General features: G+C 41.0%; 1 protein-coding gene across 1 annotated transcript in view; it reads left to right on the top strand.

The window, feature by feature from the left end:
* Positions 1–4,920: 4,920 nt before the first annotated feature.
* LOC145434204 (uncharacterized) overlaps positions 4,921–11,331 on the top strand; it is a 9,431-nt gene continuing 3,020 nt past the window's right edge. The window contains exons 1-6 of the mRNA XM_080311533.1: positions 4,921–5,109; positions 5,322–5,399; positions 5,465–5,642; positions 8,737–8,863; positions 9,775–9,905; positions 10,497–10,646. Coding sequence (XP_080167659.1) covers positions 5,002–5,109; positions 5,322–5,399; positions 5,465–5,642; positions 8,737–8,863; positions 9,775–9,905; positions 10,497–10,646 — 772 coding nt within the window. The 5' untranslated portion in view covers positions 4,921–5,001. The remainder of the gene's footprint in view (positions 5,110–5,321; positions 5,400–5,464; positions 5,643–8,736; positions 8,864–9,774; positions 9,906–10,496; positions 10,647–11,331) is intronic.

Raw genomic sequence — 11,331 nt, 5'->3', positions numbered from 1 at the left:
TTAAAAGCCGGCACGGCGACACCTATGTCTTCGTTGCTGCATCCGAATCCGATGTTACTGACGGCTGACGGACTCTAGATTAGGCCTACCATTGATAACTAACCTAGATTAGTAATCTACATAGACCAGGGATGACCAACCTTTTCGGCTAAAGGGGCACATGCAATTGACCAACGAGTGCGCGGTCCACTAGCAGTGCCAAGCACGTAAAATTTTCAAAGTTTATAAATGAACTTTAGTATATTGTGGGTGTACTGTATACCGCCAGCTGGGCTCAGTTTGCAAGGACATGACTATTCGGCATCTGGACATATCGATATCGAAGGTTTACGCTAATATGCGACAATCATTTTGTGCCTACATTTCATCGTCGACGATCTTTCTACGAGCACAAACGCGAAAAGACATTCTCCCTTTAATTGTGAATGCAGTTAGACTCAATCGGGTAAATTATGCGTCTTTTTCATTTTCAGGAGTGGGTAGGCTACCAAGCAAGAAATCGTGTGATAATTAAACACGCGAAGCGTGAAGAAAAAGCTCACTACTATTTTAGTTTATTGTGATGTACGACGATGTACTAAAAATGTGACTGGACCCTGGATCTGCCAATGCGTCGGAACTGATAGTTTGGTCATCAAAATCCCAAGTGTCGCAGCCAGACTTGTAATTTTTGGTTGGCCTTGCAAGTTCACAAACTGAGCAATTCATAGTCGATAATAGAACAGGATTTCGGTAATATAACAATAAATTACCTCGCAGGCCCCTCAAAACCCTCTCGCGGGCCACAGTGGGCGTGCGGGCCACGGGTTGGCCATCCCTGATATAGACAGACCCATTCGATAGTTTCCGGAGCCGGAACCGGAGCAGTGGTAGAAATGCAGCTCCGGAGCTGGAGCCGGAGCTAATGTATGATAGAAGAAAGCTCCGGAGCTGGAGCAGTTAAAATTTACAGCTGCTCCAAAGCCCTGGTTGTAAGTTGTAACCAGGGCCGAAGCCACATTTTTTAGCCCCCTCCCGCCAAAATATACACTGATCTTGGGCCCACCGTAGGGTAATCGATGCAACTTCTTGGGGCTTACTATATGCATTTGGTCGTTCAATCATTTGAATGAATAATGTCAATAATATTGGTTCTTCCATACATTACAATATAATTTGACCTCTCTCCGCCCACGCGATCAGAGTTAGCGGTAGAGCTGGTGGAAGATTATGACTTCGAACTTGCAAGGAGCGTAATTACACATACATCGTTAAGTCATGTTCATGTCACACCGATAAGAATATTTATTAGCTTACTGCCTGTGCGCACTGCACCACTGAGCTATATAAACACCGCACATCCGGTGGTTTCCAACCTTTTACGGTCGTGACTCCATTTCCTATTTGAAAATGTTCCGTGGCCTATAGCTCAAAATTTGATAAGCTGATTACTAGGGCAAGTTTTTGCAAGTTTTTCAACTTTTTTTACAGCTTCCGGCAGCTTCCTAAATACTCGTAAGATATGTAGAATGCTGTTTTAAGCTGTTTGAAGGAATCTTATAGTGCAACTTTTTGCAACTTTTGTCCATTTTTTTCATGCAACTTTTTGCAACATTTTTCAACTTTTTCGATTTTTCATGAAAGTATTTTCGATTTCGGTGAAATACACGGCCAAATTCGACTGAAACACCGTAAACCAGCATCGAAGTATTTCGGGAGCTGAGCCGGAATTTTTTTTTTAGTCAACCAAGCAAAATGTGGCCTTTTAGTGCAACTTTCGTGAAAATATAAATGCAACTTTTTACTGCAACTTTTGTCAAAAATAAATGCAACTTTCAACGAATTTAACTTCAACAAAAACTTGCCCTACTGATTACTAATTAAAGGTCGGCACATTTGCCCGGACTTACCCACAGCCTATTTTGGAAGCTGGTTAGATAACGTTCAACATCTTCGCGAACCCTAGAATAAAGGCAAACACCTCCAGGTTTAGAACCACTATCTTTGAATAAAGCATCCAAACGGCGTAAACCGACTCTATCAATATACCATTATCTTGTAATTGAGATTACAATTAGACTTATTTCTTTGAATGAATGTCATTTTATTTATTTTGGATCGCAGTTTTGGCGAGAATGGTAGTCCCCATATTATATCCAACATATGTGATACTAAATCGCGCACGGCGCGAAGAAAAAGTTCATGTAGCATGAATCTGCCCCAAAATAATATTGTCATCATTATCATCATTGGTTTATTAGCAATTTTATCGGTTCAATACACCATAAAAATGCGATACGATGAAAAGACAGCAAGATGTCGAAGCGACTTGGAGTAGTCTATGGAATCAGACACCCACCTTGGCCTAGGCGATGTAAAGAGGAGGCATGCACACTGATTAAAAGTAAAGAAGATAGTATAGAACAGGGGCTCTCAACTTCCCTTGTATAACGGGCCGCATTTCAACAGCAAAAGACGCTGCGGGCCGCAGAACAACATTATCATGTATTCGTGGGCAACTAATAAATTTAGGCTACTATGTAGCCCAGGGGTTCTCAACTTCCCTTGTATAACGGGCCGCATTTCAACAGCAAAAGACTCTGCGTGCCGCAGAACAATATTACCATGTATTCGTGGGCATTGGGCAACTATTAAATTTAGGCTACTATGTAGCCTATCCACCATCGTAAACGGGCATTAAATACTTATTTATGCATTCTAAAGCATTATTGGACAGCGTTCGTAGGTTTTGCAGTTGCTATTTTTTGTGAGAATATGTATATCTTCCAGCGGCGCTAGTAAATCGCTTCATGGATCGTGCAATCCGTGCATTGCATTCATTGCCAAGTCAGTATATGCACCTTCGAACCCTTGCACTAGAGAACCGAACTCTCAGTTCCAATGCGTGAGCGAGCAAGTATAAAATTACGGTAAATTTTTCGTAACAGAGGCCATTATCACTTTGAGCTCTCAGTGATATGAGAAGGGAGTCTGTCGTTCTGGGTCATTTGTGAGCAAACCATTCAACCCTTCTCCTGTACTTCCATGGTTGTAGCCCTGCACCAATAGTTACAGAAGTCAGCTTCGTCACGTTAATGTTTTTCGCTGGCCCCCTCACCACGTTTGCCCTGCCAGCATTTCCTCCGCAAATATGTCCACTCTGATACAATGCACCTAGATAATTAGCTATGCAATGTCTGTGGAGCTGGTGGATTCGTCCAATGCTAGGCTAAAGTAGTCTACGCGACAACGTGTTTCAGAACATGCGATAAAAGATCGACTGACGTTGCTGTTACTCTTCTGGTAACGGTTGAATCAGGCAACTGTAGCTTCGAAATCTGTCAGGTGATGTTGTCCTTGCTGCAAAGTTCCGGAAACAGCGAATTTTCGCACACTTGGTTAAAGTTTCATTGAAATCACACCTTCTCTGGCAGATTTCTTGAAATTAACGTTATTCCAAGCAATTTTGAACGATGCGTCTGAAACGTCATCGGCAATTTTAACAATGCCTCGAAATATGGATTGCTGGGCATGGGCTTGACACCTAGCTAGCAACGGTTATTTCTAAGATCAGGCGATATGTCTATGTCTAACTCCAGACGAAACTGTCGTGGCATCATTTTAAGCTTCTATGCTTTGTTACGACAACTGATCTTCGACAAATATAACACATCGGTTTCCCATACATGTATATCTGAGAAAGTAAATTCATTGTCACAGACAGAGTTACAAATCCAGTTTTCGCTGTTTCATTTCCCGTTCCTTGTTCTTGTTTCTGTTCAAACCATTCGCGGTGAGTGAAACACTCTTTAAAATGGTACTACGCAGCGGGATTTTCTTGAACCAGAGTCCAACCGAATACCGATTCAAAACAATAACAATCTAAACTTGAGCATATATCAAGAAACCAGAACACCTCAAAGAATGAGTAATCAAACGAAACAGAGACGGTGCCATAAGAGAGCTAAGTAGTTAAATTAAGATGAAACAATACTGTGCCAGCAGTAACTGCGTTCATATTGAAAGATGTCGCGGGCCGCAAAGTAAACGTCTGCGGGCCGCGGGTTGAGAGCCCGTGCTCTAGAGCATAGGTCTCAAACTCAAATGTGCTTGTGGGCCAATTTACTAGTTTTGCTTACGCCGTGGCCCGCATAGCATCAATAATAGGGGTTTAAATTTCCAAATAGGCCTTATTTAAAGGGACCTTGCAGAATCCCATTCCAGAAACATCGTGTAGTGTAATTTACCGTTACCATATTCATGCTTGGCACGAAAAAAATCACATTTTCAAATATTTGAATAAAATTATTTTTATGCTGGGCACAATTTGTCAAAATAGTGAGTTGTAGATACCATGCGAGAGAACAAATGCATCATGACAACGTAAAATCTGTCGCGTTTTAATATTGCAGCTAAGTGGACATGTGACGTGCCACAATTGAAGGTAGGATATTTTAGAATTTATCAAAGATTGATCTGACATCGGAGCATTTGAGCAGTGTTGCCTAATCTGGATCTATGGTATTATAGTCCTGATAAGTAGGGTTTTGTTCCTGTCATTTCCAAAGTCAAAGTAAATCAGCGTTAGGTTTGCCTTCGATTGGAACAGATCAATAACAACTTCTGATAATTATTGTGTCATAGTAATAGCAGTGTTTATTGCGACCGTGCCCCTTGTGATTTCATGTTTCAGGAGTAGTTTTAGAGTCAACTTGAAGTTCTCAAATCTAAAAAAGATATGCCGCAATTGAATATATTGTCAAATACTTGAAAATCGAAAATGTCGTTGCGGGCCGCACAAAATGTTCTCGCGGGCCGCGTGTTTGAGACCTCTGCTCTATAGATTATTAAGCAAAACTCATATACAATAGAATTACCCTTAAATTCTTATTTTGTTGACAGTTTTGGATTCAAAATGTTTTCTAGGACGCGCTAATCCGCAACTAATATATGACTCAGCTATAGCAAATCAGAAAAATGATCATTAATTTTGTACATTTATTTCAATAAGATAATATTGCCATGGTTACGCTACGTTTCGTTGCCGTTTGCTGCGTATTTGCCGCTATTACAGCGGCCTCAAAAAGACCCTGGCTCAGCGAGAAGAAATTCGAGATTGAAATTATATCGGTGAGAGATTTCGCAATTTAGATAATAGTGAAACGTGGCACACTGGCACATTCTACTCAGCATTTGCGTGACTTCAAGGTTTCACGCAGGCATGGAAGATTAAAAATATCAATTAATTCGACAAATATATATCGATACTTGGATACCGGTATATAGCCTACGTCGTTGTGGATGATTTCGAACCATTGATTACGGTTCCTGATTTCTTACAGAAGAACAGCACATCTATTCAAGCTCGCTTTCGGCAGCTGCGACATGTCTGGAAATACTCCGTCAGCGTGAGCGTTAAGGTGGGAATAATTACAAAATTTACGAAGTAGCCATACATCATTCAATTGACGGACTATATCTGCAGTATTTGGCGGACGCAAGGTCCCCCTACGCTGAAACGCTGAAACGAAAGAGAGACAGAGCCAGCGATGGTTACTATTATATCGATACGGGACCCGTCTTGAATGCTGGGACCCTCCATGAATTATCGGTTTATCGGCTGAGAAGACGTCGACTAATCAAAACAGTCGATGTATTTACCGGTAAGGACACTTATTCACTGGCGTAGCAGCATGTGCTGCCTCCCCTGGCTCTCGCTTAAAATGCCGCCCCCCTAGCTAGACCGCAACAAATTTCGACATATATTCATGTTCAAACAATCTTGTCAATAAAAATAATTACAAATAATATGCCGCGTCTCAGCCTCGCCGCCTCAACGTTAATAAGGCCAAAAATAATAAAGACAAGAAATAGCGAACGAATGTATTGTGAAAATAGAAAATCAATTGCCGCCTCAAAGCAAAATCAGCGATAATATCCCCAAATTCAAGTTTTTGAAAGTAGTCTCTTTCCATATAGACAGAAGGCATAGAGCGGATAGCCGATCATCATTCCTGGTAGAACGTAAATAAGATTTAATCAGTTTAAGCTTTGAGAAGCTCCTCACACACCTCGCAATTGAAACACCAATGGCCAGATAAAGTTTCAGACACGAGCATGAATATGGTGTCGAATCAAGTAGCTTTGCATTAACTAACCACTGTATCCACACTCGCCTAGACGCGCCAAGCGCGAAAAATTTAAAGAATTCATGATTGAATCGGTCAGTATCATCGGGGATTGCATATATATTTCTATCAATTTTCATCCCCTTCTGCTGAAGTACTCAGATTTACCGGTAGAGCTGAGTGAGATGTAGGGGAGATGTGGTACCGATGGATCAAAAATTGGAAAATGATCGCTGGCCCCAAAATGTTCAGCCGAAAACAGCAGATCTTTTGCTGGCTCAGCACTTTGATACAAGCTCTACCTATTGCGCACATATACATGAATATCCGTCTTTTCAAAAAATATTTATAGACGTTTAAAATTTGTTGCTCGAACGTGTCATCGGTCCCCACCCGGTGGGTCCAATGGCCCACGACCCGGGGACCTATGACACATATACCCTAAAAAACGCAGATGTGACAACTTTTCTTGCTCAGTATTATAATCTAAGCTACAGCAAGCCAAAGAAGAATTTTCAGTCGCAACCGTCCAAAAATAGATTAAATATTGACTCAAATGTTGTCATAAAATCACGTTTTGATTCAGGCTCAGACTTTTAAATTTGAGGCTACATACATATTGCCCGAAAATCGACAGTGTGACTTCCAAAGACCTCGTTATAGCGATAAAACATCATATGCAATTATTACATAAAGATTTTCTGTACGTAGTCATGTTTCATTTGTTTCATGATTAGTATGCTTGATTATTCTGCTTGATTTGGCTATTGTATCATCGGTCCCCACCCTACTAATTTTGTACATGATTCGAAAAAAATTCCACTCAAGGAAAGTACTGAAAAAAATAATAGTTTCCATTATATAGCCTGATACAAGCCCTAGACTTCACAATAAAAATGATTGCTGGTTTGTTCGTGTTGGAGGTTACAAAGAAAAATGTATATGTCGATCTAAATTTAGTTTACACCCCCTAAAACAAAAAACATCTGTAAGAGACCCCATAGTTCGCGCACGTCGAATTTTTTTGTATGTGAGGAAAGATGTTGCTAGCATGCAATTGTAGACAAGTTCACGGAGTGTAATCATGGAATTATCATAGAGAATTTTCAAAGTATTTTCGGTCCCAGTGATCCATCGGTACCACATCTCCCCTATTTGAAAAGGTAGGACCCCTCAATAATAATTAAACATCTTCGGGCGCATACCCGTTGACAGGAACGAAACAGCACTTCGTCAGGCCCCATAAAAACTTGGGTCTTAGGCTCCCATAGGGTGATAAACCCCACCCCACCTCACCCCACCATCGTGTTGATCGCTTTTTCCACGAAATTAGCCGTGCTGTTTAGTGAGCCAGCGCTAAGCGCAAAAATTTTACATAGATAATGATAAAATCGGTCAATAAGATCGGGAATTGCATATATTGCTATCATTTTCTTGTCCTCTCTGCTCACTTTATCAGATTTACCGGTAGAGCTGGGTGAGGTGTCTTGGAAACTGTAGGGCCGGTAAATAATAATTAAACATCTTCGGCGGGCGGACCCGTTGGTACGACTTCGTTACATGATGTTATTTCGTGACCTCCTGTCTGCTACATCAAAAAATATAGAATCGGCAAACGTATTTAACTAAAAGACGCACACGATTTCAAATTGGTTTTTCTTCACTGGCGTATATTTTTTCCCTGCGGGATGGAATTAGTCTTTTGAGGTTCAGATTGCCAAGACAGGAACATTCGGCGCCAGTCATTTAGGCGCCTAGGCTGAGGACAATTAAAGCTATATGTACTTTGTATATATGATGCAGTTTTCGGTCAGCGTAACCGTAAGGGCAGTCCTTTTCGGTCAAGGTTTTTACGCTATGGCGATAGTTCTAGCACACTTCTTGGAGTCGCATGTAATATGTCCTAAATCGTTATATGTCTTGGTGCGTCGTGTCGCGGTATTGGCCAACGCCGATATGTCCATGTCTAAAAATATTGCGTGCTCTTTTCTTGGGGGAAGAGTACCAAATAATCATTATATTTGGCACCTTGAAATCGCACGTAACGCGAAATTTTTTTCAAAATGCTAATTCACGAAATAATTTTGGGCCCCCTTCGAGCTCGCCCCTCCAATTGGGGGGTTTGGGGTGCGGCAGTTACGGTCCTGCGTATTGCATCTCCGTCGTCAAAGCATCTCGATGGTGCAGGCGAAAAAGAATACCATATCTCTCTGTCTCACTGTGCAGCCTCATTTTGCTGCCCCCTTGGAGCCTGCCGCCCCTGGCGCAGAGCCAGAACCGCCAAGTGGCTGCTACGCCACTGCACTTATTGACAGGGATATCTAGAACTAGATATCCCTGCTTATTGATTGTATTACATGTTCAATTTCTTTCGACGCCATCGACGCCCGCCGCATCTTCGCAAATTACAGAAGACTTTCCTTGCCATCCAATCCATACAATTCCAAGCGTCTTGGTAATATTAGAATTGGACCGCCATTGTCAGCATCACTATATGCTTTTATTTACTGTGCTTCTTGTCGTCGATTCAGCATTAGAACGAGTTGTTACGGATATGAACTGTCTGGGTTAGGGGTAATATCATCCGTTTCGAGGCCAACATGAGTGATCCCATGTACATATTCTTCAGATTGCGACGAATACACATATTCTTGCGAGGCAATTCACGGCGCAGCTTGTTTATCATTTACGCAGCTATGTGATGATTTCGCTGATTGTCTCGACGACTCCGACGAGGAAAAGATCAACTCAACTTGGTACTTAAGATTTGTCAACTCTTGAAAACCAATGCAGGTTTAAATGAGTTACTGACAGAGGTGGTCAAAGTAGTCACCGTGGCTACTCAAGTAGAAGTAGAAGTAACGCCGGAATTTCTACTCAAGTAGAAGTAGGAGTGGTTGTTCAGAAGTAAGTAAGTAAGTAGGCATTCTACGCTTATTTTTGCCTAGAAAACTGAAAACTGTCAAGTAGAAGTAGAAGTAGTCTAAAATCAGAACTACTTAAAAAGTAGTTTGAGTAGGCAAAATCTACTTCAAGTACTTCAAAAAGTAGAAGAACTTCGTTACTGACCACCTCTGGTTACTGATAAGAATTGAAAGGGATATTTCCAGGGGTTGTGTATGACAAGGCAACGACGTATAGCTATTACAGTCATTAGTCACCTATTGTCCTGTATCCCAGTATTATCAAGTGTTGACATTGCCCATGCCTGCCCTGAGATCATTTTCAAAGTGGAGCAAAGTCAGAATAACATCTTGAGTTTCATTGCAACGTTGCCCTCGCGAAATCTTTCAAAGGACTTCCCTAAATCGCGTCATTTAGGCAGAGCTGGCTAATTTGTATTGACGTAGCATCTTATAGCTGTAAATGCAATTTTCTGTGGATAAGCCAATCGTCATTTGATACCGCATCTATAGGCCTGTTTGACTTTGCTTTTTAGACGACGATACCGAATTTGCATTTTAGCCGCAGAGGCTCAGACTTCCGTAGACAAAAGATGTAACAAAAATGTAACATCTGGATTCCTCAGATGCGAGAGATATTAAACCGAAATTATAACCATTCACACGTTTACAATACATTGTATTTCTGAAACTCTGATGTCGAGAAGTGGGTCAATAAGCAATACATATTTTTTGCTATTTGACAATTTTACCATCAAATTCAGCGCTGTAAAGTTGCCGCGGAGACCAGCTCCGCCCCCGCCTCCTTCGGACACACCGTGCATGATGGCGTTGGCAGCAGTTTTGGAGAATTCGGGAAGTAATGGATCAGATGTTAGGTACATGGACCGCCCGTGTAAGTAACGCGTTTCAAGGAACCATTTTCGATACGATTTTCTATCAATGGAAGAATTATACTTGAAATTTATGACAGTAAGTTTAACGGTGTTTTTCGTTACAAAATATCAGCATCATTTCTAAATCGAAGTATGTGGCTCTATCACCCAATTATGTATTCTGGTTGAAATAAGAAATGCCTTCACGTGGTTCGTGACAATATTGGATCCTTACTGTAGACTGCCTTTTATGGAGACCTATGAGGAAAAGGATGAATTGTCTTCTAAATATTGGAATTAATTGAAAATCAACACGCCATTGCAGTTATCTATGACAATATATTTTTATTCTGAATTCGGAAATGTTCTATCCAATTTGGAATTGATCAAAAACCATAATTTTGAAAAACGAATTATTCTTTCATCACATCAACTGATTCAACTAGGACTTTATATCTTATTTTTCTATAATTCAATGGTTTTTGGATGTGCTTATATATACCGACTTACATACTTTTCAATCCGAGTAGGGATGTGGCAAACTTTAGTTATAAACTTATTCCTTATACATTACGCGGATTATCTCATGGAGTAATTGTTACACTTTCCAGATTGTGGTAGGGATGGACATTATGAACAGATGAAATGTGATTCTCTATCCAACTGCCATTGCATCCATCCATTAACCGGGGAAATACTGAAAACGCAGACCGATTACCATCCTTTCGTGCATTGGGATTTTTCAGATTTCTGCCGAAAAAGTAGGTTCATTACGAAGTTTTAGATGTTTGGACATTAGAAGATGGCAATCAATCGTAGCTTCATATTGTGTCGGACTCCTGGTCCCATTAACGCAATATATCTGATACACATGATCGGCCTACTACTCACCATATCATGGTAACGTACTTCATACTTCGATATTCTCTCATTATTGCATGATGTACCCTGAGTTTATAAACTGGTTTCCAAGGTTCTAAGATATGCGACTCTTTTACGCTACCTACGACAATGACGTATCTGAATAACTGTATTGAGTGTATTTGTGGATTGAGAATTCACTACCAGGGCAGCAGCGGGCACAGGTCAAGTTATACTGATACAACCAGGGCTCTGGAGCAGCAGTAAATTTGCATTGCTCCAGCTCCGGCTCCGGAGCTTTCTTCTATCATACATTAGCCCCGGCTCCAGCTCCGGAGCCGCATTATTACCACTGCTCCGGCTCCGGCTCTGAAAACTATGGAAGGTGTCTGCAGAGGTGGTCAAAGTAGTCACCGCCGCTACTCAAGTAGAAGTAGAAGTAACGCTGAAATTTCTACTCAAGTAGAAGTAGGAGTGGGGGTTCACAAGTAAGTAAGTAAGTAGATATTCTACGCTTATTTTTGCCTACAAAACGGAAAACTGTAAAGTAGAAGTAGAAGTAGTTTAAGATCATAACTACTTAAA

The sequence above is a fragment of the Botryllus schlosseri genome, chromosome 2, assembly GCF_051294905.1.
Source record: "Botryllus schlosseri isolate E-star chromosome 2, Bs_hap1, whole genome shotgun sequence".
NCBI classification, from domain to species: Eukaryota; Metazoa; Chordata; class Ascidiacea; order Stolidobranchia; family Styelidae; genus Botryllus; species Botryllus schlosseri.
The sequence above is the reverse complement of the archived record's forward strand: the minus strand, read 5'-3'. Positions and strand labels throughout refer to the sequence as shown.